At 43.6% G+C, this 27,735-nt stretch overlaps 1 protein-coding gene across 1 annotated transcript; it reads left to right on the forward strand.

Annotated features, from left to right (window-relative positions):
- Positions 1-753: 753 nt before the first annotated feature.
- Positions 754-27,735, forward strand: LOC102007094. Its single transcript, XM_013510711.1, is given in 11 exon segments — positions 754-807; positions 879-1,000; positions 1,140-1,204; positions 1,769-2,754; positions 17,007-17,353; positions 19,229-19,370; positions 21,785-21,937; positions 27,185-27,285; positions 27,287-27,432; positions 27,435-27,692; positions 27,695-27,735. Coding segments are annotated over 11 exon segments (2,415 nt in total).

Genomic DNA, 27,735 nt, shown 5'->3' on the forward strand with positions numbered 1-27,735 from the left:
GACTCTGGTAATGACTTTGTTATACAATACTAAAAACAACATGAAAGAAAAATTGAGAAGTCGGACTTCATTAAAATTCCAACATTTGCTTTGTGAATGAAACTTTAAAGAATGAAAATACAGGCAGTGACTAGGAGAAAATCTTCATGAAACATCTGATAAAGAGGACAAACTGTATCTACTTTTTATTGCACATAACATAAACAAAGAATTCTCCAAACTCAACAATAAGAAAACAACCCAATTCTAAATGTGCAAAATAATCGAACAGATATGCTACCAAAGGAGAGAGGCACACACGAGTTGGTGATCCTTCATCACTGTTATGGCTTGTGTCTGGACGTCCCCACAAAGCCTCATGCAGTCCCGCGGCAGGCTGTTAGAGTTGACGACTGATCCATGGTCCAATGCTGGGATTATGGGTGTGAGAGCTACACCCTCCCTGGGGTGGGTAATTGCATATGTAAGGTAGGGAAAGAGGCTGCTTGCTGCTGCCTCCTCCCTTCTGCTCTGGCTGCTTTTGCTGTCTTCTGCCACCATTAAAGGTTGTCTCTGCCATGTGCAACCCTGCCTTGGAGACAACCAAGTATGGACTGAAACCTCCACAAGCTGTGAGCTAAATAAACCTTTCCTTCCTTAATTTTTGGCGTCAGGTATTTTGTCTCAGCAACGAGAGAAAAGTAACCAAGACAATCATCTAGGGAAATGTAGGTAAAAACGTCATCCTGACAGCACTGTGTATCCACTAGACTGATGCGACCCAGAGCGCGGACGTCACAGAGCGCCGGCGAGGAAGTGCAGCAACAGGTGAGTCATTCCGTGCTGCTGGGAATGAAAAAGGTCCAGCTTGGAAGTTTCTTACCAAATTAAACACACAGTTACGATATGGTGCAGAAATCCTCTTGCTGTGTGCCGAGCAGCTCTCGAAGTTCCGGGGCGGCGGAACAGCCAGAGGATGTAGAAATAAAGACATACACAGTGTACAGAAAGCTGCGGTCAGGTGGAGCCCTCTCTCCTGATGGGAGGAAAAGGAACTGGTCAACCACTGCAGTGAGTTTATTTATACTTTTAACAAGCTGATGTCAGGAGAAACCCCTTTCCTACAACTAGCTCGCCTCTCCTGTTCTTGTTCTTTTCAGGTCTGGAACACATGTTCGCCCCGGGCACTCTGCACGTGTGAATGATCTCCAGCTCAGCCGCTCAGGCAGGTGTTAAAGGAGCTGAAACCCATGTCCACGTGAAATCCTGCAGTGCTTATAGCCGCGTTACATGACTGCCAAAATTTGCAAGCAATGAAGGTGTTCTGCAACTGACACAGGGAGAGTGAAACTGAGGTAATGAGCAATTTCAATATATTTGGCACCAGGGTTGGACCTAGGACCCTCCCACTGAGCCACATTCTCAGCCCGTTTTAAAGTTTGAGATGATAGGTTCTTACTAGGTCTCTAACTTGCTCAGGCTGGGCTCACACCTGTGACCCTCCTGTCTCAGCCTCTAGAGTGCTGGGATTACAGGCGCTCGCCACCACACCTGGCTGACCTCAGTCCTGTTGGTGTGTGTTTAAACTGTGCAGACTCTTCCCACATTTGAAAACAGGCCACTTTTTCTTCTTTGATATGCTGTGTCCTCTTTATGAAAACATATAATGCATTTCCATCATGTAACATTGAACGTCGCATAAATGCTGAATATTAGCCCACACAGGGAAGATATACCCCTTACGCGAGGCTTTAGTACACTGAATAAAAGGATTGGTGATTTTCAAAAGTAATTCTGCCGAAACTTGAAAGGCGCTCAGGAAGCGGGCCTCGCCCTGCGGACTGCTCTGGAGCCGGGGTTCGCCAGGCGGCGCCTGGCCGGGCCGGACCGAGACCGCGGACCCAGCGGGACCAGGGGAGAAGCGCACCGTCCGTCGGGGCCCTGCTGTGCTGTGGGCAGCTAAGGTTTCCCGCGCTGCCAGACCCTTGTGGGACCTGGACGGTCGGTTCCGAGGGAGGAGCGGGCCGGCTGCGTTCGCGGAGCCCTCCCGGCGCGCAGGGAGACTCCCCACTCCGGCTCGCGGGCCCAGGCGGCTGTCCCGGCGGAGCAGGAGTGGGGCGGAGGCCCGGGGGTCTGCCGATCGCAGCGGGTCGGAGCCGGTCCTGCAGTCCACCCGACTGCGCCGTACGGGCCCGGTGGGCTAAGCGGGCTCTTCCGGAAGGGGGCGCCAGCGAGCGCGCGCCGAGGCAGCCGCGGGCCCCGCGTGGACCCGAGCGTGGCCTGCGGCCCCGGGGCAGCAGCCTGCGGCGGGGGCAGCTCGCCCTGAACTCCGGACGCCTGGAGTCTCTCGTGGCCAGGACACCCTTCCTCCGTCCCGCTGCTGCCCGGCAGCTGGGTCTGGGTGGAGCCGGAGCGCCTGCATGCCCTGGGGCCCTCTCCCGGGCGCTGCCGAGGTGCCGCTCCGAGTGTCAGGACGCCCCGGACTCCACGCGCGCCAGCTGGTGTCCTCGGCTGGAGGTGTGCGCTGATCACTGGGCTGTTAATTGCATCCCCTGTTGGAGCCCTCTGTTTACAGCAAGCTGGGGTGATTTTGCTCTCCTAGGCAACATCCGTCTTGCGGGGGCGGAAGTTAGAAAGGCTACTTTACGTCCTCCGACGCACCGGACAGCGCTCACAGGAACGCGCTGCTTGCCCCAAAATACCAACAGTGCGAGGCCAGATCGCGATCTAGATGTGGTGCTGCTCACCTCTTTGATCTTTGGGTTGTTCTGTCACGTATATTTACTGATCTTCTACTATGCACTTTTCTAGGGGTTAGAAATTTTAAAGCCATGTTTTAGCAAAAACCTTAGCAAAGAGAAAATAGTCCTCTATTGTGCTTGTTGGGTGAAGATGTGGGCTTCGTTTGTTGCTAAGTTTACGTCCTGGAAGTGAACTATGTAGGTCAGGGTTTGCTGCTGTATTTACAAGTTTTAGGAATGCACGTGGAGCCCTGCAGACGTTGTGACCTTTGTCCCATTGTGTGTGGCCGGCAGTTCTGGTGTCATGACCAAGAACGACAGCCAACAATGGAGAGCGCTGCTGTGTTTCTTTGAGCCTCCTTTTAACTGCTGGTGTGGTACTTTATACACCGCCCAGTATTGAGAAATGGGCCAGTTTAATTAAGACCACAGAAACACCGAGGCGACCCCCAGGATTTGGAGGCAGATTTATTTACACAGACGGCAATGATTAGTACCATTCCCGGAGTATCAGGCCCCGATCACTGGCGCTCTAGGGCCTATATTGTTGCAGCAAAACTGTGTCTGGGAAAGGATCAACACCTGAGGAGGTAACCGGTGGTCCTGGCTGGGATAAACCAGCAAAAGCCGGGCAGCAAGTATCTGTTAGCCAGCAACTTTATGAGGCATCAGCGGGGTTTACAAAGGCGGGACAGGCAGCCTGGCAGTTCTTCTGACTAGCTAGCGGGGTGAGATCTTTGGTTACAGTGTTAGAGTAACAACCATCACTTACAACCAGACAGCTTGTATGTTTGGTTGTGCTCTGGTGCTTACAGGGGTTAAGAAAGCAATTACAGGGCTATAAAACTTTACAGAGCTCAGCAGCTTCAACACAACAAAGTTTTAAAAAGAAAAATATTTCCTAGTACAGCTTTTTCTGTCAATGTGAGGTAAGCAAGCAGGAAGTACAGAGGCAACATGGCTTGTCAGTGTGCATCACAGTGACCAGCCATTTCTAAGAGACAGGAGCAACCGGAACTAGAACTGTTACTGGGCAACTAACAAACTGAAGTATCCTGGCTGGTGGGGGAGGCAGTTTCTGCAGCGACATGAACTAATTCCCACAGCCTAGGTCTGCACTGTGTTCTAAGTGCTTTGTCACATACTTTACATATCTCACTTTTATCAATATGAGGGCAAATGTATCTCTATATTTCGTAAAACCAAGACTTGGAGAGTATATCTATAACATGCCAATTTTACATAAGCTTGTAAAAGGCTGTTCATCTCCCTTTAGAAAGTGATATTCCTGGATACATTCTGTCCGTGGAACTAAGGATCTTCAGTCTAATTGTGAATTCGTGTGATTTACCGCGCCACCAACACTGTGATGAAGTGTTAGGCTGTAAAATGCTTGCTAATGAGTGCTGATGGTGGTCTGTTCTTGCTATGTAGCTCCACGCTTCTGTGCACTGGAAGGGTTTGGGAGCCCGGGAGCAGTGCCTGGCTCTCAGGTAGCTGGCTCCTGGCTCCTGGCTCTGGGCTTGGAATTGCTCTGACCTGAAGCCCAGAGACGGAGTGATGGGCCCATCCCTGCCTCTTCTGCTGTTCTCTCTGCAGTTTGCTGGCTCTGGTCTTCAGCTGGCCCTTCTGTTGGCACAAGATGGGGGTCTGTAGACTGGGAGTGCTGGCAAAGTTGGCGGAGGCTGAGTCATTTTTAAAAGTTGTTTTAGAATTCACTCCTCTTTTGAGCAGGATTGCAGCCTCTGGCTGGATGATTTCACTAAAATCACAGCTGAAGTTCTCCTTTTCTGGTGTTTGAAGCACATCAGTGGAGCCTTACCTATGTCCCACACTCAGTGTTTTCTGGTCAGGCTGCTGTGAGACCCCTTGATGGGCCATGCAGTCAAATAACTAACATTTTCTTTCTATAAAATGAAAGAAGCTAGAATGAAATAGAAAACTGTAAGAGAACATTCCATGCAGGCCCTGAAGATTAGGATGCTTTTCCGTAGCTTCTATTCTTCCACCAAAAGGCCACAATGTAAATGAGTTTGAAAAGTAGGAGCCCCTGCTCTACTGTCCAGGTCCAGGACGTGGGGGAGTCTTGGGGCCTGCAGTTGGAGGCAGAGAGTCTGTGTCTGGCTTGTGTGTCTTCAGGCCTCAGTGTTAGGATCAGTTGGTCTTGGTTTCTTTTGATGCAAACTGAGTATCAGCAGTGATTCTGCTACATTCTATTTATTATTTCCCTGAAAGGAGTTAGTAGGGTTCACAAAACACTGAAATTGTATCAATAAAAGCCAAGTGGGAAACGAAGTAAGCTATTCTTTCCAGAAAGGAAATCCCAGAGTCTGCCGTGAGATCATTCCACCTTTCTGTGGGAACAGTCGTCACCTTGTTTCATTTCACGCAGAGTGTGATGGGGTTGAGCCCGTTTTTCCACCATGCACCTTTCAGTGTCTGTCCTCAGGGTCCTGAGCTTCGGGTGGCACCATAACTCTCTGAGGTAAGGAGCGGCATCACCCAGACTTCAGTTTGGAAAACAAGATTTAAGTTATTTGAATACAGTGCAATAGCTAGTACGTTTAGGCATACAACCTATAAAATTATATAAACATTTTGTGTTAACTTGTATTCTTTGAAAATAAATATGGGCTAAATCCAGTGCAAAATGCAATGGAAATATGGAACCATTCTCCTGGGATGAAGAATTTTATTTGGGAGACAAGGTGGGGATGCTGTCGTGGGTTAGATCTACAATGTCTTCCCAAAACTTTGTGTCTTCAAGCCGAGACCTGCCCACCTCCTTGGCTGTGCCAGGCTCCAGGCTCTGCGGTGTAACTCTTTGGTTCCTGCCTCCTGCTGCAAAGCAGTGGGTTTTTTTTTTTTTGTTAAATAATCCTTTAAAAGTCTCTAAAAGTCTAGATAGATTTGTGTTGGTTTGCTATAGAAAAGGAGGAGAAGTTTTAAAATATAAAGTGTAAAGTAGCAAGTTGTTCTTTTTCTTTTTATCCTTTTACCTCAGGATCCAAGCACTTTTGTAAGGGCAATTTATTTGACCTACTCCCTGTAGGTCCACACTGGCAGTATCAATAGGTCAGGCAGAAGGCCAGTAATTTTTAGAAATGAGCAAAACATAGCTCCAGTGCCTAACATGCCTTTAACATTTTTTTATTGCCTTGTGCAGTGACCTACTTTTACTTTTGATTTTGTTGCAGCTGCTTTAGCTAATGTAAGCATAGTCATTTATGGCACAGTAGACCCTTCTGCTTCATCCTCTTCTTTAAACTCCAAGCCAGAAGTGTCACATTCCTCCTGAGTGTACCCAGAGCCATGAGTCAGGCTCGTCCTGTCTTTAGGCAGAGGTGCAGAGAGCTCAGATGATTTCAGTGACTCACACCCCTGCACTGTATGACACAAAAGCTCCGTGATTTTCGGACCTGCTGTAGCAGGCGTAGATTTAAACACTCTCGCATGAGAGTCCACGTGGAAAAGTAAGGAGGGATCTTATCTGGCCCCTTGGCAGTATACCTTGCTCTTAGTTGTTTTTCCACTTTTCCTAAGTGTGTAAATTTACAATCTCTTCTTGTAGGAACCACAGACAAGTCTCTTGAACAAACTCAGAAAGTTTAGCGAGCTGTGCAGTCTTAATAGATGTCTCTCTAACCTTAAGCAAAGCTTTAAGCATTTTAATATACAAAGAACATCCTTAGATCCTAAATTCCCCATAGTTTTACACCTAGCAATTATTCAGTGCCTTAATCTTAACTGCATGCACTACCGGAGTGCTGAGTTTCCCTGTGCTCAGGCCCATGTTGGGTGCCATCTGCCGTGACCTGCGCAGGGAGTGGAATCCTGAGAGGGGGTGATGTGAGGTTAAAAAGAAACAAGACACAGAAAAGGAAAGCTGGGACTGGGTGGGACCTGACCTCTCTGATGGAGAGGCAGTGACTATGTCTCAACCAGGGTCTTTATTTATATAAAGTAAGAAAAGGAGAAAGTACACAGTGGAATCCAAAGTGCAGGGTCTCAGTGTTTGTCGAGAACTCAAAGCAAAACATTTTTAAAGCTATCTGTACTATAGTTAACTAGACAAAAAAACCAAAACACTAAGGCCAGACACCTGTTGATATGTAACTGAGCAGGAGGTCAACATTATGTAGTCTGCATCCAGCATTCTGTGTCTTTGGGACTGGCTTTGCACTAGTCTCAGAGTTTGCTGACCTTAGGCTCAGCTGAGGTCCAGCCACTCCCCCACATCTTCACAGAAAAGGCTTTTGCACCATGATCATGGGGACACTTCTCACCAGTGGATTAATCCACTGATCCACTGATGAATTCACAGCTGACGGCTCATAGGCATCAGGCACTGGTTTGAAGAGGTGGATCACGGGGAATACCACTGAAGGGTATGTTCTGTCCTCAGCTTCTCTCTCTCCTTCCTGACTTCTATAGGGTGAGCAGCTTTCCTCGATCGTGCCATTCTTCCTTTGAGCCTATGACTATGCATGGACTGAACCCTCTGAAATGTGAACCAAGATAAACCTCTCCTCCTATGAGTAACTCTGTCCCATGATAGGAAAGTGATGAAAGCATGTGAATGTGTATGTATGTGTGTGCTGGTGTCTGTTTGCATGTACATGTTAGTGTGTGCATGTATGTGTGTGCAGCTGAATGTCAGTGACAGCAAAACCCTCCAACGCATGCAGATTTGAATCAAATTAACCTCTTAGTTATATATATATATTCTTCTAGAAGAAGTTGTGTCGCTTATAAAATTATTTATGTTGTCTGAAGTAAATTGCTCAGAATAAATTCTTTCTTCAGAACAATTGAATTTTAGATTTTTTTGATCCTCAATTATATGAAGTTAATATAATAAAAGGAAGTAGAAGGCTACCTTCTTTGCTAACTCATTGAACATTAAGAAGCAGCCTTATAAGGTGTTGGCTAAAAGTTATGAAAGCCCAGTGGTGATTTCAGGGATAACAGCTGCATCTTCCTCTGTTCTGATGCTGCAGCAGGCACAGGTGAGGGGCTTGCACACGCCGAAGGGAAGGTACTGGGATGTCTATTGCAGGAAAGAAAAAACGATGAGTGTTGGTAGGTTGCTTAGGAGGGCAGATGGAGGTCCTGGGGAGACAGACACAAAAATAAAAGGAATGTGGGAAGGAACGTGCTTTAACAGAGGCCAGATAAGTGGTTCTTACTATTTGGCTGCATTATCAAATCCCTAGAGATTTGATGACCAAATCCCATCCTAAGTGACTCTGACTTAGTTGATTGAAGGCAAAAGAAAAAGTTGAGGGAAAACCATACCCATTGATTTGGGAACTTGGCATAGCAAGACCTGGGACAGAAGGCCCAGTGATTGGGAGTGAGCAGAGTGGAGGTAAACTGACTCTGGCCAGAAGATGGGTAAATTCATTGAGTTCAGCACATGAAAAGCCTAGGTTGCCATAGTGATCAGATGGGTTTTATTATGTGCCATCTGGGACCGAAGAAAGAATTGTAAGGAAGAGCATAACTAGACTTGTGCTTTGGAATGGTGATGCAGGCCCATGTGCAAGGCAGGGAAGTGGAAGGGACACACTGACATTAGGGTGCTGCTGCATTAGGTAAGTGTTATCACAATGAGCTATGGCCCTAGCAAGAGGAGGTCTTGCTATGTTGCCCAAGTCACCCCTGAACTGGAGATCTTTCTACTTCTGCCTCCTAAGTACCTGGGATTACAAGCCTATGCCACTGTCACCTGGGATGAAACACTTTTAAATATCAACTAAAGAACTGTAAACATTCACATTCTAGTAGCAGTTTCAGTATGTATTGATTGAGGAAAGTAATCCATATGAAATAGTGGGTAGGTTTGCTCCAGACTGGCCATCCTTTTCTCTTTGTATTCTGTGTGTGTGTGTGTGTATGCATGTGTTCAATACATTACAGACACAATCCTGTCTCTCCCTTACTTCCCTGAGCCTGGATCCCTTGCATTGAAATTTCTTATGTATGATACACTTATCAGTGAGACTTATTTTAAAATTTGCTCTTCCTAGAGGTGGCTACTTATATTTGGGGGTGCTCATGCATTCTTTATCTGTGGAGGTGGTCTTATTTCTTTGTTTGTGGTCCTCTCCAATAGTACCGATGGTCCCAAACATCATGCCTTTCTTTCTATCACTGGGCACCAGTGACAGAATTTATATGCTTTTAGTACATGTCTTCCTTTCTTCTTCTTTTAAGAAAATATCATATATGTTCATTATAAGTACTTACATAAGAAATGATGGGTTTGCCCCACGCCAAGTCATCATGGCAGCCATCCGACATGGCACAGAACCGAAAACAACCATGCGTCCCTCCCAGCCTAACTTCTGCCTTCCTCTTTCCTCAGTCTAACCACAACTTCCCATTTCATTTTTATGCAAACGAGATCCCTTCTTCCCAATCAGTGTCTGTTACTTCTCTTAGACTGCCCCCAAAACTCAGCCCTCACCAGTATCACACATGCACACGTGCACACACAGACACTCACACACACATACACACAGAAAGGAAGGAAGGAATGAAAGAAGGAAGAAAGGAAGGAAGAGAGGGAGGAAGGGAGGAAGTGGAAAATTTACCACCATTCTGAAAATGAACTGTGTCTTGTTGACTCCAGTTTGAAAATTTCCATTTTTCTTTTCTTTAGGATTCCAGCACAATCCTCACAGTACCTACTTAGACTTATTATAAAATTCTGACGGCAATCAAAACAATGGCTTTCTGAGGTGCTTCTCTAGTTTAGGAACACTGATTTTTGTGTTTGACTCCAATCAACAGTTGCTTATTTGACATGCTCAGAACAATAATTTGAAGACAACAGAACTTTCAGATTTCCTCCCAAAGTGTTCAGAGTGAAAACTAACCACTTAGAAAATAGCAACTCCAAAAACCCACTCCTGACAGTTCATCTCAAAACGGTAGCAAATTTATTCAGCATTGAAGAGAATTTCCTAAGCGTTTCTTGCCTTCAGTGTACAGTATTTCCAGTTTGAATCCCCAGAACATTCTTCTGCGTGTGTTCCTCTTGACATTGAGCTCTTTTTTTGACAATGGAGTTGTCTGACCCAAGCTCTTTCTCTCCCACATCTCCGTATCATATGACAGCACAGCCTCCTGTGGAGCCCATGTCTCAGTAGTACAAGGTCCTGGCACCTCTTTATTTCTTAATTTTCAAAACTTAGATTTACAGTTGGTGCCTTGCTTCACAAGCCCTGGAGGTGCTGCTCCAGATTGGTAACGTGAAGTTAATGAGACAAAGGAAGAGATGGGCAGATTCGTACAGTAATGATAAAACATTCACTTGCCATGTGGTGAGGGCGATTATCAGCAGGATTTGCTAACGTATTTTATAAGGTTCTAAAAGTATTCTTTTTTTGTCTTTTTGAGACAGGGTCTCACTATGCAGTTTCAGGTTGGCCTATAAGCTCACTTTGTAGCCCAGGCTGGTCTCAAACTTGTGGTGATCCTCTTGCCTCAGCCTCCCAAGTGCTGGGATTACTGGTGTGCACCAGCACACCCAGCTAGATCTCACATTTCATGCTGTGTTCCTTGGGGCTGATGATGATACCGGTTGATGGTTGGGGTAATGTTAACTATTTCCTCCATTCCTTTCCTCTTTACCCCACTAAATATACACAAAGAAGAAAATGACCTTTTTAAATAATTTCCCATAGTTTTAACTGTAATGAGCTAACCTTGAAATGGCTTTGTATACCACACCTTATATGTCTGGTCTTCCCTCCAAACACAGATGGAAGCTTGCTCTTTGCTCCCAGCTGGCAGCCTGGGGTCCTCTGTGGGGAAGTCCCCATGGAGAACACCAGGGGAAGATGGAGCCGTGGGTTTCGCTAGAGGACTGTAGGAAAGTGGAGAGCAGAAGAGACACTGTCTCTGTGGCCAGACAGAATCTGGTCATTATTTGAATCCTCCAAGCCTCAGTTTCCCTACTCATAAAGTAATGCAAATAAAATCTCTTTTGTATGTGACATAGTGTGTTTTTTGCCTGGTCACACAACTTTGCAAGCCAAGCCATGAATGTCTCCATCTTTCCCCCTTTCTTATGTGCTCCGAGCCTTTGGCTGGGCTTCTGTGCGCACCTTACTTGCCATTGTTTGCTGTCATGTGCTTGCCTGCCAGCTCCTTCAGGGTAGGAGTGATGTCTTGGTCACCATACACCTCTAGTGGGTCAGGTCAGAGCTGGGCTGAGAGCAGAGGGTCCACGTGTGACAGTTACACGAAACTGTATTCACCATCCAGAAATGTCCGATCATATCAGGCACTTGGACAGGATTTGAGAAATTCTGGAAACAAAATAGAGCAATGAAAGCCTGTCCTAGGTCATCTATCCAAACTTATCTATGACAGTTCAGGACTGAATGAATGGTATTAATAAGAATATTTGTGGGCTGGGGATATATTGCAGTGGTACAAATGCCTGCCTAGCAAGCACAAGGTCCTGAGTTCGAGTCCCAGTACACAAAAAACCCCACAACATTTGCCAATGAACCCCAAAGCAAAGGTCTGAGGGAGGGAGAAGAGGAAGCCCGCGGAGTGTGTGGCAGGGCCTTGACATGGTGAATATTCATGGATTTCCCGGAAAACGATGGGCTGAAGAGGAGGGTGGTCTTTCGTAGAACCTTGTGGGTGGTCTTTCGTAGAACTTCTTTTGGAGACACCATGTAGAGTGGACGGGGTGACCACTTGTCTTCATTCCACCTACACTGTGTGCGTGTGTTTCTGCATGAGGAAGCGAGGGGCACTGGAGGACGCAGACTAGGTGTACTGATCTAGCTGGTGAGGGAATTAACTTATCCTTTCATGGCTGTATTAAACACTGGCATCAGTTACTGAATGCTGCCATGGAGCAGAAGGAAAAGGTATCCTCTGACTCATACAGTTGAGGTGCAGAGCTGTACATCCGACGCTGGCGGATTGAAGAAGCCTTGAGTCGAGGAAGGAGGGGACCTGTCTTCTCCTCATGAAGTCTTTGTGGGTCACCTGCCGGCAGAGAGACAGTACTGTGAATGTGGACACACTACGTCTCAAGGCAGAAGCTCATTTACTTTTTTAATGCAAATGAGCGCAGCTTTCACTTTACAGGTGAGGTGTCTGAGTCACTCAAGTATTTCAGTATTTTCTCTGCCCCATCATGGTGTTATCTCATCTGGTGGATAGAGCAGAATGGTTCTCCTGAGGGCTGCTTGGTGCCCAAGAGGAAGACACTCCTGGCTCTGCTGCTGCTGTCAGTGGTCCAGGAACTGTGGGGCCCAGGCAGCGCCTGGCAGCCAAGACCCTTCGATCACACCTTCTACAATACCGCACGTCCTTCTACCCTCCTGCATCCTAGCTCAGGCCTAAGCACTGTCCTCGGCTTGCACAGCACTTACCTAGTGGCTAAGAATGAAGGTGTGTGCTGCCACTGAGAGAGAAAGAGGGAGGCCTGCTGGGAGGTAGGTGGGTGGGCAGGCAGGTCTCTTGTGGGGTCTGTCGTGCACCAGCTGGCTCTGGCTTTCCTGGGCTGGTGACCCTGGCTTTCCTAGGCTGATGACCTCGGGGCTGTGTTACAATCCTCAAGAACAGAGGGGAAGGGGCCTGGTGAAACATGCAGCGCAGTGGGAATACCAGGTGCATACTTTCAGAGGTACATATCTTCAGGAAAGAGAAAAAGGGAACGGCAGAAGTAAGACTCTCGGACCACTGTAAGGAGCTCCACTCTTGGCCCAGGGGTGCAGAGTTCGCGATGACCACACACAGTCCCTGAGGGAAAGGACTGCTGCGGCACGGGGAACGGCGCCCCTCTCTGCTCCCCGCCCCTGCCAACCCCGCTCCCTGCTGGCCTCTGCACAGGGATGTGTCAGCTGGAATGCTTTTGGAGATCATTAAGAGTAACCCCAGGCAGTTCCTTCGTGGTTGTTCAAACAGCCCATTTATTTTAATCTCTCCTAAACTGAATAAAGCTGCTAGAAGAAGAGGGCCGTGGTGGCAAGAGTTTTATGAGAAAGGGAAAAGGAGAGTTTCTGGCCCTTGTTTTATTCTGTGTTTGCCAAGTCAAAAATATACAAAAAATTCCAATCTAAGTGGCACAAAATATCCAAAGTTGTTGTGAAATAGAGTCCAGATTTGAAGGCAATGATTTGCCACTTTTAAAAATGTTGTTTTGTAATTCTCCAACAAAGAAAAGCTGCTCCAGAGGCCTTTAATTTTGACTAAAACTATGTACCATCTTATGAGAATTAACAAATTATAATTTAAGTAGATTGTTTCTGCTTTGGTAACTAATGTAAATGCCATTCCACTATCAGGATATAAATATGCCCTATGTCGGCTGGGTGTGGTGGTGCACACATGTAATCCCAGCAGCCTGGGAGGCCGAGGCAGGCAGATTCCAAATTTGATCCCAGCCTGAGCAACTTAGTGATTTAGTGAAACCCTGACTCAAAAAATAAAAACGGGCCTTGATATATTGCTCAGTGTACAGGTCTAGCTTCAGTCCCCAGTACCCCATCCCCAAGAATCTATGTCTTACTAAGCAACTTCATGCTTGCTTGAATTCACCGGCTATTACTGACATTTTTATAGTTCACATTCTTCTCTGTATCTTAGTTAATGGGCCTGGTTTTAATAAGGATGTTTACCATCTCAAATGACTTACCCAGATGTTGATAAAAATAGTGGATTCTAAGATCTAGGAGTTAAAGAAAAATCTGCTACAGATGTTATCATCTGAAAACTGCAAATGCTCCACTTGACTTGATATATTTTTATAAGTTACTCTGCTGATTTAGCAGAAATGACTAGTGGTTACGTATAGATATTACGTATATATAGTAATAATAGTAAAAACATTCCTTTCTTGTGGTACCAGGAATTGAACTCAGGACCTTGCACTTGCCAGGCAGGCACTTATACAACTGAACTATATCCCCAGCCCAAAACATTCCTTGATTAAATGGCAATAATCACTTCAGTTTTGACAGCTGCTCTAACAAACAATTCTCAAAATGCATTAAGTGTCATGCTGTGGGAAATTGAATTTCTCAGTCACCCGGAGTGTGAAACAAGGAACATTGTTGGGGGCTCCCTTCCAAGTGTACCTGGGAACCCAGGTTCCTGTCCTCCTGGCGCTCTCCCACTGTCCACAGTGGCTTTCCATGGGCTGGCTCATCTGTGTGAAGTCAGTGAAAGGCACAGAGGGAGGTGTCTAGGGTTCTGTGGCAAGGGAGGTGTGTCTGTAGCGAAAGGGGAGGCAGGTTAGTCGCAGATTGGACTGACTCTGCTGCAATCTGTGAATAGTGCCTTGTGCACGGTGAGCCCTTGGGGAATGCTGGCCGTTATTATTATATTGAATATCAATTCACAATTTTGATAATGCTTTTGGTTTAAGTAATGTGACAGATGGAACATGTTTTAGTGAATATATACAGTAAAGAGGAGCAAGGGGACTGAGATTTAGACTCTTATTTGGAAGAGGAATTGAAAAGGATGCTCGTAATCTGTTGTTTACACTAAGATGAGTTTGAATAAACCGGATTTTTAAAGAAACTATGTATAGTCAGGATTGTACTGTGAAAAATGTGGCTGAATCAAAATGAGCTATTGTTAACTTCACAAAGGAAAGAAATGTCTGTCTGCCCAGCAATTCAGGAGGGTGAGGAAGGAAGATTGCAATTTCAAGTGCAGTCTGGATGCTACCAGACCCTGTCTCAGAATATAAAAAATAAATGAAATAAAATTAAATAAAATAAAAAGATGGGAATGTAACTCAGTCCTCCTGAGGGTCAATTCCCAGTGCTGAGGAAAAAGTTAAAATTATTTCCTTTTCTTGGGTATAGTTTGAGTTAGGTTATCTTCACCAAACACCCACCCTCCCTCAAGTCACACCAGAAGGGGCTCTAGTACTTAAGTACCTTTTTTTTTAAAGGGCAGCAGACATGGAGATACTGCTTTGCATCGAGCAGGAGTCAGCAATATTTTCTGTAAGTATGTAGGCTTTGTGGGCCATACAGTCCCAACTGCCATGGACTTGCTGTACCTGTGACTCAGCTGTGCTGTTCTGCTGGGAAAGTACCTCTAGATAATATGTAAACAAATGACCATGGCTGTATTCCAATAAAACTTTATTTACAAACAGAGGTGCTAGCCTGGAATTGGTCCATGGTTTTGCATGCAGTTTGCCAACACTTTGTCTAGAAGGTTCAGTACTTTCTAAAAAGATTACATTTTCTAACTTTATATTAGATGCTTATGACATTTATGAAGCTGTGTTCTCATTCCAGAGCTTGGAATTTTACTTTTAGCTTGACTTTTGTTCAAAGAATGACCATGACCTGGGATAACACTGACTAGTACACTATGTCTTTTGTCATCCTCATTATTGAAGTTATAAATCATTGTTATGTTGGTATATTTTGTTAGATCATAGCCCTATAATGCCTGTTGGTTTACTCCAAGTAAAACACCTCATTAAAATCACTGGGACACAGGCTTCAGTAACTGCTAAAGAAAGATCCATGGGTTTTTCTTATTACATGTGGTCTTTAATGAAACTTTAGTTATGTGTTTTTGCTTACTTTTTCTTCTTGTAGATGAGTGGAATTTAATTTTCTTACTTCAAAACTTTTTGATCTGTAAGACTTCAGATAGCATTAATCACTTTTGTTTGTTTTCAAACTATCTAGGAGGGCATCTTTTCTTAAGATGTTTCCATCAGCAAGTACTGTAACAAAAAGTAACAACCCTCTTACGCCTGGAAGAGGCACAGGAAGATGTCTGATTTTGGGTGCTCATGAAGAACTCACATGTGCTATTAATTCTTCAGACCTCCCACTTACTATCTGCTGTGGGTGCTCCTTGGCCTGGGCTTCCCTTCAAGCATGTGGGACATCCACTGGGGTTGTGAAAAACTCCCACGTGCTTGGTGTTCCAAGTGGCCTGCAGGCTCTTCCATCGCCAGCCCTCTCACAGCTCTGCCTCTGCCTTCAACTGCTTCTTTTCTTTTGCTCTGGTAAATACAGGGGCAGACCCACGAGACTGTGGGCAGGCGGGCATCCGCTGTGGAATGAGGTGCCAGCCTCCCACTGTTTCTGGCAACTTCAGTCTCTCGTGGTATCTTTCATAGTTTGGAAGAGGCACCTCCGTTTTTTGTGAGTACTGGAAGGAGAAGACCTTTCTTCAAGGGTTATGGAGGACTTCTGGGCAGCAAGAAGGTGCTACTCAATATCCTGCTTCAGTGTGTGTGTTGGTGACTGTGGTGAAGAACAAGTGATAGATTTAAAGTATTTAGGAGATCATAGGTCTTGGTGGTTAGGTTATTTTTTTTAATGTTTTAAATTTTTTTGTTTTTTTTTCTGGTACTGGGAATCAAACTCACAACCTCGCATTTGCCCGGCAGGCTCTGTGCCACTGAGCTAAATCCCCAGCCCCGGTTAGGTTATTTTGGGTTACATATGGGGAGTAAGAGAGAATGGAAAAGATAAAAAGAGAATATCAGGATAAGGTTGGGGGTCTTTGCATCACAAATTTAGTTTTTGACAGAGGCAGAGTTGTACATGCCACATAGGCATTCTGATGGAAATGTCACATTGAGAATTAGGTACACACATCTGGACACCAGAGGCCAGGTCTAGAAGCATGTATAAATCTGTGACATATGTGAATAAAATCTTCTAGCAGGACAGCACAGGATGAAAAGAGTGCCTAAAGTTGGTCTCTGGGTATCTAGAATTTTGAAGTTGAAGTGTGGGGTGCACAGGGGTAAGCATCACAAGAAGAATGACAGGGGCTGCCTCAGGGCAACCAGGAGATGGGCTCCAAGGTATACAAGATGCTCAAGTCTGAGAAAATAGGGCAAGGAGTAAGCGGCTGAAGAGTGACTCATGGTTATTTGATTTAGGGTGCTTCTACTGATGCATTAAGACATTAACCAAATGGAAATGAAAATGGGAGCATTATGAAACGCTCTTCTTGGGGATTTGTTTGGAACATTTGTTTTGCTAAATAAAAATATTTGTCAGCAACTTGCTTCCCATGTATGATATAATCATTTCCAGAAGGACTTCATTTATCATAAAGACAATGCATTATGTAGTTCAAAGGAAGCACTATAAACAGAGAAATTGTCCTATAGAGGAAAGGAATTTCATTCTTTATAGATTTCTTTTCAATCTTTGTGTGGGTATGTTGAGAATGATTTAATTTCGAGAGCCAGTGTTAGCCTTTGTTCTTTATTCTAGGGTTTTCTTATGATATCTTTATATTGTGAACTAGGTTAATGAACAAATATCAGGAAAATGTTTAAGTAACTGCCACAGTCAAAGGAAGCTTAACGCAGAGAGTGTTCAGCAGCTGTTTTCCGTTTCTTTGGGAAGGAAGCAAGAACGCAGCTTTGTCCTAAGCAGTGGAGCCAAAGCCCTGGGGCTGGGCTGCAGCCGGCAGCAGAGCCTCTGCCTACGTGCGAGCCCCGCTGCCGCACCCCAGCCGCTGAGCATTCAGTTCAATTGCAGTGTGGCGTTTTGTGATAAATTAGTGGGCTTGGGGTTGCAGTTTGGGCCCTCGGTCTCTAATATGGTCACCGTTACTGTCCGAGGCCATACAGGCTTGGGTAACACCAAAATGTAAGTTTTCCAGGGTGGGTTCCTGGAGTACAGAGTGAAATACATGACATGAGCCATGATTTGGGGAATTTCTAGGGCAGGCTCTTGGCTTCTCTGGTTGTGGACATTGCTGCAAGCTGGAAAGTATCTTCCATTTTAATTTTTTAATGTTATTTTCATCAGTGCACGTTTTCAGTACATAATGATAATATTGCTCATGGGGGGCTGGTCCAGGGATGTGACACCCCTCGATTCTTGAGTCCTCCCCTTTCTTCCCTCCTTCACGGTCCCTTCATTTCTTGGTCCCTTTCTCTGTTGCAAAAGATCTTCCTCCCTATTTCCTATTATCTATTTTGTTTTGATTTTTATTTGTATTTTGGTTTTCTCGTATAAGAGAAACCATGTGATATTTAAGCCTCTGTGTCTGATTCACTTCACGTAACAGTACGGCCTCAAGGTGCACCCATTTTCCCACGAGAACTCACGTCTGTCCTTCTCTGTGGCCAAGCAGTACTGCACTGTGTATAGACAGCACATCTTCCTTACCCACTCCTCTGTCAATGGACAGATAACATTTGGAATTTCTTTTTAATGAACACGGTTCTTGACTTCTCTTGAATTTAAGCATTGTGTCCACTTTGAAGATGCTAAACTTCCAAAATTTGAAACAAATATGCTATTAAAGTCTTACTTTCTGAGCCTCCTTGCTCAGTACTCTGTGTAGTATTTCAGTGCTCCATGCAGTAAACCACAATTTCCCAATGTGGCCATTGTGTCAGTGGGTCAGACTTCCCTCTAAATTTTAGGAAGATCTACCTGAGATGTCATTTCTGCCATGGAAACTTGCAGGCTGCTTAAATAAAACTCAATCTATCCTTCCTATTGATTTTTTGGTCTTTCTTGAAATACCACTTTTTCAATGATCTTCATTCATTCATTCATTCATCAAATACTCATTGACTGACCACTGTGTGTCAGACTTTATATTTGTGATGGGTGCTAGGGATAAAGTGTTTTGTGTTTTTATGGAGTCCACATTTTAGGAGAAGTGAAGTAGGTGAGACTACATGTTCTAGAGCCAGTTCTCTTGGATTTAGGTCCTGCTACATCACTGTTTAGCTGTAAAAAAATTTTATATTTCTGTGTGTATTGATCAGCTTTCTCAGCACTGAAACACAATACCTACCACCTACAATTTAAAGGAGAAGGGATTTACTTTGCTCATACATTTAATCCCTGATCAGCTGCCTCCATGACCCACACAGGCACACCTAGAAGTGTGCTTCACCAAGCACTGGGCTGGATCCCAAAACCAAGAGGAGACTCCACCTTAATCACCCACTTCACGTCTTTTCAACTTGCTACTTAAACACATCTCCGTAAGTCATCCTTAATCTCCAGAAAAAAACAATAGCAAATTGTAATTCCACCTTATACAACTATCCCAAGTACAACTGCAAAGAATAATCTTGATTCTCACTATAAATCTGGCCAAAAGCAGCCACCAGTACTTATGCCACAGCCTAAATGTTAGGCTGTTTTGAAATTTCCCCTGCCAGATTAGTGTACTGCCCTTATAATGTAAGTCTCCTGCAAAGTCTCAGGATATTAGCTAAATGTAGACAGATTTCCTGTCAGAGCGTGGCCTCTAATCCAAATGCCACTGGAGTCCTCATTCCCAACTGAAACCCCCTGATCCTGGTTTTACTGTGCCTATACTGTCAGCAGTCTAACTTTCTGACACCTGACCAGAATTACTCACGAGACTCTGCTTGTAGCATTTTAGGACTTCTCTGAACCTTCCACAAACCAGTTCCAAAGGCTTCTAAACCACGTGGTAAGGAACAGTCGCAGCAATGACCGCACTGCCACCCTCGTACCGATGTTCTGTTTTAGCTTTCTCAGCACTGAGACACGGTATCCAACCCACACAACCGACAACATGTTCAGTTTCAGCCCACAACCAGCTCCCACCAAGGCACAGACGTCACGGTGGAAGGGCATGCAGAGCGAAGCTGCTCAGTTCAGGGTGGCTGGGGTGCAGAGTGAAGAGTGGGAGAGAGGAAGGGGCAAGCACCCAGATGCACACCCAAGGCCACACCTTAGGGCCCACCCAGATATACCTAGAAGTGCGCTCCACCAATCTCTGGGGTGGGTCCCAAGACCAATCAAGTTGAAACTCCATCCTAAGCTCCACACTGTGCATTCATGTTTTCATTTGAAAACTGGAAATAGTGTACAACTCTCTGAACCTAAAACTTTGGTCTGCATTTGGTACCACCCAGACACATGGTATCACCTTGTAGCATCTTGTACTTTGCCTTGGAATTGAGTCAGGTTGCTGCCACTGCTGTAGACTGGGACTTGCAGAATGCCTGCTCCTGGTCTATTTGAGATAGTATCGACATTCAGGGGCACAACAGTACTTCCCTGTCTTCCTGAATCCCTTGATGTCCTGTGAATGTCCAATCTGATGATGGAATCTGTCCCTTATGTATGCTTTTTCTTTCTCCCCTGCTTCCCTGGACTGTCCACTTACTGCAGGACAGCAGGTGTGCTCTCAGCTCAGGCTCTGTTTTGAGGTGCTTCCTCAAGGGGCTGCTGAAGTTCGTGTGGCATGACCAATACAGAATGAAGGAGAGGGGTAGGAGGGAAATGAGGTGAGAGAGTCAGTGCAAACTGCTGGAAGAGGGCCCAACTTGGTTTTGTGGTAGGTTATCATCAAATCTTTATTTTCTATAAAAAGAGAGGGCAGAGAAACTTTGAGACAACTGCAAATTAGAGGAATTTATTTAGATATTAAAGCTTGCTTTTTAAATAAATACTGTCATTACACATGAATATGTGGGAAAAGAATTACAAAGTCTGAGAGTCACCTTTAAAGGTTTGTGTGTATGTGTGCTTATATATGTATTTCTACATGATTATATAACAAAATTTATTTCATTATTTCCATTTAAAATTTTCTCATCAAGTCTGTGATTATAGAACCACTCTTTCAGGCTTGGAGTTGTTTAAAGGAGGACAAAAAAGAACTACTCATCTTAAGTCTTGATCCCTGAATACTATTCTCCCTATAAAGAGAACCTGTTACTCGGTTCAAACTCTATATTTTCTACTCCTGTTGAATCTGAAACATGCCACGTATACACATGTGTGAGGGCGCACATCTGTGCATGTGCTGGGTGACGCTAGCAATGTAACTTAAACTCCAGATGCTGATGTGAGAAAATATGTTATATTTTTTCCCTCGATAGAGAGACTTCCCTGAAAATTCCCAGAATGAAGTCATACTGTATTGTGGCTAGAAAATGACAAATGCTGAACTGACCATGTGTTGCTTTAAGTTCTGGTTATAAAGGGGCACATATTTGAGATATGAAATAATTGGCTTTGTGCAAGATATCCTGAGCAACAGCAATATTTTCTGTCTTTTTCACATGACATAGAAGTTTGCTTTTTTTGAAAAGTGCATGCTTTTGCTAAGAAGCTATTAATTGGATTAAAACTTCATGCATAACTATCCTTCACGGTTGGACATTGGCAAGATACTGCCAAAAGAGAAACAATGGGATGTATTCAGAGAAGACTGCATACTGGATGTGCTCAATTCTTAGAAAAATAAATGTAGGAACATCTAATCTCATCACAGTTGGAAACATATGTTTTTGCAGATGGGATATAGTTTTCTAAAACTGTCAGCTATGTGTGTCTTATAAATACTGAAAACACATGCTAATTTTTGCAAGCAGCCAAGAAAGCTATGGAGCTTTTAATTCAAATTTCAATACATAATTAGTAAGGAGCGCTTGACAATGATGGGATCATGTTAGTTCGAAAGCAATGTAGAGTCAGAGAGATGCTTGGAAAGAAAAGCAGCAGGTGGAGAAGAAGGCACTCAGTAGTCCCAAGAAATGTAAATGGCTACATTCTGAATAAGGGGGAGAATTCGGTAGGACCCAGGCCAGCTGCATCTGCTGCAGAGAGAGACAGACCATCAGAGTTCAATGCAGGGGCATTTCAGGGGTGCTAGGTATATTATTCTACTTTCCTCAAGCCAAATCTTCTTTTTGTCAGATGAGGATATACCAACAATGTTCCCTGGGGACACTTTCTGCTTGGTGTCTATGGGTTCCTCCTTAAACAAAGGCAGAAGTGCAGTAGAAAATTAGTTCGGGATACAATGAGTTAAATGGGTATCTTAACCTTTGGACTTTGCTGAAGCTTTAGTATAATATGAATGGTGAGTCTCCTGAAGTGGGGTACTACATGTAGCATCTCTGAAAATTATCTGATTACAGATCTGTTTTTGCCCTTGTGATGTCTCCCACAAGAAAGGCTTACATGATACACTAGGGAAATGCTGGCTTAAGTGCCTGGAAATTGCCCACCAGCTCATTATTAAATTGAGTTCAAATATTAGGGTTCCAAAACCCTTTTTAAAATAAATAGGAAAACACTTGCGGAGGTCTACCAAGGGCGCCCGCGTCAGTGCGAGCGCGATGCACGGGCTCCCAAGGGAACTGGCTGCTTGTTACCTGCCGGAGAGCTGGTAGCAGACTGGCTGTGAGGAGGGAGAGAGCACACCCTGGGTTTTCAGCGAAGGTACAGGGTCCATGGTGGCCGCAGTGGGTGCAGTAGAGGGCACAACTGAGCTGACAAGCGGCAAGCAAGGGGAATTGGGCACGTGTGCCGCGGCCGCTGACAGCACCCACGAAGAGGGCAGAGCCAGGGGCGCGGAGCCCAGGAGAGAGACTGACACTGCAATGCAGAAAGACCAAAGTATTTAATTTTAAGAAGCAGGTTCCCTGGAGGGCAAATGGACTGTTACCTCCTATTTACAAACAGGTGTTGTTTAAAGTCACTTAAACAACATTGAGAGCATTGTTAAAAATTTCAGAAAGTCCCAAGTTTCTGAGTAATATTTAAAGAAAGGAAAAAAGAATCTTTTCAGCAAAAAATGTGCCTCCTGAAATATTATTTTATCATAAAAGAGCATACATTCATTGTTAAAAACTCCAAAAATATGAAAGATAAGGAATAAAGAAAAATAATCTATGCTATACATAACCTCAATTTAGAATTAACTACTATAAATCTTTAGACATACTATTTTATAGTCTCATTGTATAATTGAAGGACTAAATGATGAACATAGCATTTTAATGATAATACTATAATTTAACTCAAGTGTCTACAAATCTGGCCTGCTACCTGCTTTATAAAATGCATAAGCAGGGGCTGGGGATTTAGCTCAGCGGCAAAGTGCCTGCCGGGCAAGCGCAAGGTTGTGAGTTCGGTTCCCGGTACCGGAGAAAAACCAAAAAAAAAAAAAGAAAAAAATGCATAAGCTGAGTGGTTTATACATTGTGAAATTGTTGGAAAAACTCAGATAATATTTTTTGATCTTTAGAAATTATATGGATTAAGATTTCAGTGCTAATTAATAAAAATTTTTGGAACACAGTGATACCTTCTTTTTAACTATTTTCTGAGGCTCCTGTTAGCCTACAGTGGCAGAGCAGTAGTTGTGAAAGAGACAGCAAGGACTACAAGGCTGGAAATATTTATTATTTGAGTTTGATAAAACACACTTCTTGACCTCTGGTTTAACAAATCCACAGTATTTAGGCTTTGATTTTTCTCTTTTTTATTTTCTCAGTGTTTTAATTGATACTGTGCATATAATTCATCACCTACTTTTCTGATTATTTTATTACTGTGTGAAAGAGTATAAATATTTTAAGGCTGTCGATGCACAAATGCCAAATTTCTTTCCACAAACCTCAAGCTAAATTATATTACCACCAGAAGCATTTGAAAGCTAAAAAATTTTTCCTTTGGCAGTACAAACTCCATAATACCCAGCTTTAAATTACTTTAGTTTTAATAATAAAATAGTGTTAATCATGCCCAGTCTTGCTAGTAATGGAGATTTTCTGGGGGAGTAAGTCTTACTTGCTTTGTAATTATAATCTCTCCTTTCAGTAGAGCACTGAATTTATTCAACTTCTACTCTTGACACTTTTATGAGGCCTGTAGAGCTTTCTCATTCCTTAGTCACTGCAGATCAGAGTATTTAGTGCAGATATGTCACTCTCCATCACATGGGAATGTAAGACTCATCAGAGTCCGTGTCCCATTTTGTGCAGATCTGAGGTCATGGCTCGTTTACCTGTCTGTGAGTTGACTTGTACTTTAAACAGTTTGTTTTCGGTAAATTCGGACTTGATTTACTCATTTGTTGGCTACCTGAACAATGAAGCATGGTTAATTTACATGTTGTATTTAGGTCTAAAATGTCCCCAGAAATTCTCATGAGTTCAGAGGTTGGGCTTTTGGAAGGAGATGGGATTGTGGGGGTGTTGTTCCCATCAGTGGATTAATACATTGATGAGTTCAAGCTCAACGTGCTATTAGGAGGTGGAGCCTTGTTGTGGATGAAGCAGGTGAGGGTGTGTGTCCAGGAAGGGTGTATTTTTGGTCTCAGCTCCTCATACTCTCTCTCTGCTTTCTGACTGCAATGGCTTGAGCAGCTTCCCACCGCCATGCCCTTGTACCATGCTGATTCTGCCTTAGAGCCAGCCATCTTAGCATGGACCGAACCCACTGCAACTGTGAGCCAGGATACGTCTCTCCTCTAAGCTGTGAGTGCTGGGTATTTTGTCCTAGAGATGGGAAAGTGACTAATATAAGACTTGTGGACTGTACCCTTTGAAAAGACCTAGTAATGCTATTTTTAATGTATTTTTTGGAGGAGTGGGAGAACATATATTTAGACTTCAAATTACTAAATCTACATTTTACCCTCTCTTATGTGAAACTGATTTATATTGCATAAGGAATAGTTTTGTGTCTCTCCATGTTTGAAATTTTATCTCTGACACTGACAAAACTTATGCCATGAACCTAATTCTGAACTCTCTGCCTGTCTGCCTCTCTCTCTCATTCTCTCTCTCTCTCTGTCTCTGTCTCTCTCTCTCTCTCTCTCTCTCTCTCTCATTTCACTATGTAGTGTGAACTCTCTATGTAGCCCTGCCTGACATCAAACTCTTGATACTCCTGTCTCAGCCTCTCATTTCACCTTCCTGAGTGCTGGGATCAAAAGTGTGTACCACCACGTCTGGCTCTGAATACTCTCTTACCAAGTTTTCAAAAGTCGAATTGGATGGTAATGTAACACTGAAGGTTTTTTCCAGTCTAAGGTGACGTTTTTAAACTAAGAAACTGACATTCAATAGATTTTCACCTAGAAAATGCTGGGATTAATAATAATTCTACTAGGTTTTGAAAAGAAGATACAATGTTATTTATGAGTGAGTATTTCTCATCTTGATTACATCAGAGAAATAAAGGTGGGATCTGAAGCTGGATCTGACACCCCATAATGCCCCTCTTGGTTAAGTTTTTCAAGTTCCTAAAGAAACTGAGGGGGAGGGGCTGAAGCAGAGCCAAGTTCTGAAGACACGGAGGGAAAATTGTTGAGTTTTTTTTTATTTTAAAGAGAATTAAAAAAATAACAAAATAATAACATAGACAAAAACAAAACAAAGCAAAAACAATAGAAATGATACAGGGTTTCAAAATGATAGGAATTAACAGTAGTTGTTAGGTCACATATTTTTATCTTCTATGAAGTTGCTCAGATTACCACATGTAGGAATGCAGGATTGATCAAACCATTAAAGAGAATAAAAAAATTAGAAACAATACTTTAGCATTGAACTTATAGTAGTTGTCTTCTTGGGAAACTCATTTAGAAACTGTTTAGTAGTTAGTGTCTACTAATAATACTTGAGGGCCTCTTAGTTCTCCATAGGAAAAAAATAAAATGATGGGAAACCTCCAGACACACCCTCTTACCCCTAGGTTTCAGTGGTCTCAGTTGAGAACCTTGGGCAAGGCCTTCCTTCCACTTGAGCCAAGCAGACAACCTTGAGTTGCTGTGGTTCGAGCCTAGGAGAAAGCGCTGGACACATACTGAGCTCTCCTCTCCTGCACAACGCAGCAGTGGCAGGAGGGAGTGCTGGGAGCCTCAGGAAGAGGTTTCTTTTTTAAATCAGGTACACTGTGGCTTTCTGGAAGCCAGACTCCAAGGCTTTATCCAGCCCCAGCCTTTGGAAGGACTGAGGGTGAAGCTGCGTCTTTCCTGTACACAGATTCCAGCTCCGCCTCAGCAGCTGGGTGCTCCGGAACTCCCTGCAGCAGCGCAGCATTCCTCCCCACCCTGTGAAGCCATGCGGGGCTTCCTGAATTGCTTCCAACTACCTTGGCAGAGCAGGAGAGAAGTATTTTCCTCTCTGTCTCTTGCAGCAAATTTCTGAAGATGAGTTCTAGAGAAAGCATCTGATAAAAAATACTTATTTTTATTAAAAAATTAGCTTCACAGATTTTAGACTAGGCCAAAATCCATGCAAACCTTAAATGTGCACACTCCTTCCTAATAATGATCGACCTTGAAATTTAGGGGAGAAAAATCTTTTGCTCAGAATTGAAAAAGAAAGTTATGAATCTAGAAGGCAGTTATTTAATTAGCTATGATTTATAGAATAGCAGAAATAAGAAACATTATGCAGGTTGTTATGTATGATTGCAACCATGGCTCGACTAACTCCACAGATGTCCATGCCTTTTACAGCTGGAAAGAGATCATCATTTCACCCATCTTCCTAATTTTTCATATGACATATGACAAAATATCTTTTAAATGTGGTCAAAGTGACCTTTTTAAAAATAGTATTTGGAACTAAACAGATTTAAAATTTAAGAAATGAATACAGAGTCATTACCAGTGAAAAGCTGGGTAAATGACTTATTCTGGCAGAAAAAAATCTAGCGAATAGTAACAGAAATTATATGGTTGTTTTTTCCTTTTTAAAACATGTAGCATGCTGTGGGATATTTTCTCCCAGTGCTCATCATGTATTATCTGCATGAATTATTATTTAGGGACCTGTATGGCCCTGGAAGAAATGTGAGAGGACTGCAAAAGAGTAATCAAGGGATAAAAATAGGACTTGTGAGGAAAGTTACAGGCCTGGGATTGTTATCACTTTTAAAATATGTTATATAACCTCAGTATCTTCAAAGATTACCCATGTTCACACTTGGGCTCATTCAGTGGAACTTTTAAACAATTATTTGTTGGGTATTGATATGCTAACCTCAAAGCTAATGGAAACCTGACTTCTACGTCTACACCAGCCAGCTACCAAAAGTTCCTACCAGCAAGCCTAGGAGAGAGACAAGTACCGCAGATGTCAGTCACATTTGGGATACAAAAAAGCTGATTTCATGGAAGTTGAGAGTGAAATGGGGGTAACCAGAGCCCAGGGAGAGTGGAGAAACTTGCCTGGGTGAACATCGAGCCACGGGCACTAAAGTAACAGGTAGCAGTGAGAGTTTGGGGCACCATAGAAGGGTGACTGTGGATAACAGTAATGTAGAGCACATTTCAAAAAGCTAGAGAAAAGGGTTTGAAAGTTTTTGGCATAAAGAGATGATAAATATTTGAGAGGACAGATATGATTAGCCTGACTTAAACATCATATAATGTAATGTTATATATGGGAGGGTGAGGCAGGAGGATTATCACGAGTTCAAAGCCAGTCTGGGCTACATTGCAAGACCCCATCTCAAGAAAAACAAAAACAAAAAACAAACCCCAAATTTATATAATATAGGTACAATGTATGGAAGTACTACATGATACTTCATTAATACCTACAATTTCTATATTTTATGTAACGAGTTCCAAATAAATTTAGGAGATATGTTCATGGCAGCTCCATGGCCAGAGGGTCTTTAGGAGGGCAGCCTCTGGCTGCTGCTTGAGATAGATATTAACATCAGAGATTTAGCTTCCTGTGGTATATATTACATACCTCAATTGTGCCTAAGGAGTCACATGCAAGAACTTTCTCCAAAATCACTGCATCATTAATAAACAAAAGACTATTCAGAGAGAATTATCAGATATTCAGTGCAGAAAGTGTGTGACCTGGTGTCAGGAATGGAGGATCACAAGTATTTCATTCCTTGGTGCAAAAAGTCAGATGTAATATCAAAGAGATTCGGGTATTGTAAAACCTGGTTAGAAATCACTTTCCACCTGTCCTGGAGCAATACACATCAGCAGTAAACTCTACGAAATCGCATTTGGTAAAGGTATCCTGCATTGATGGGAGACTTTTCAAACATTTGGAGACATTTTGGCGTTATAGCCTGGACCTTCCTGGTCACCCAAGAACTTGCATCTTGGATTTCCACTCACTTTTGTGCTCCCCGCTCGATGAGCTGGTGGAGCAGGTGGTGGCTGCTTTTGACAGGAGAGCGAGCAAACTCTGTGGCCCAGAGACCAACACCCCGCAGAGCTGATGCTGTGCCAGGCGCACCACACATAG

Source organism: Chinchilla lanigera, unplaced genomic scaffold (assembly GCF_000276665.1).
Source record: "Chinchilla lanigera isolate Chin_1 unplaced genomic scaffold, ChiLan1.0 scaffold00010, whole genome shotgun sequence".
In the NCBI taxonomy this organism is placed as follows: Eukaryota; Metazoa; Chordata; class Mammalia; order Rodentia; family Chinchillidae; genus Chinchilla; species Chinchilla lanigera.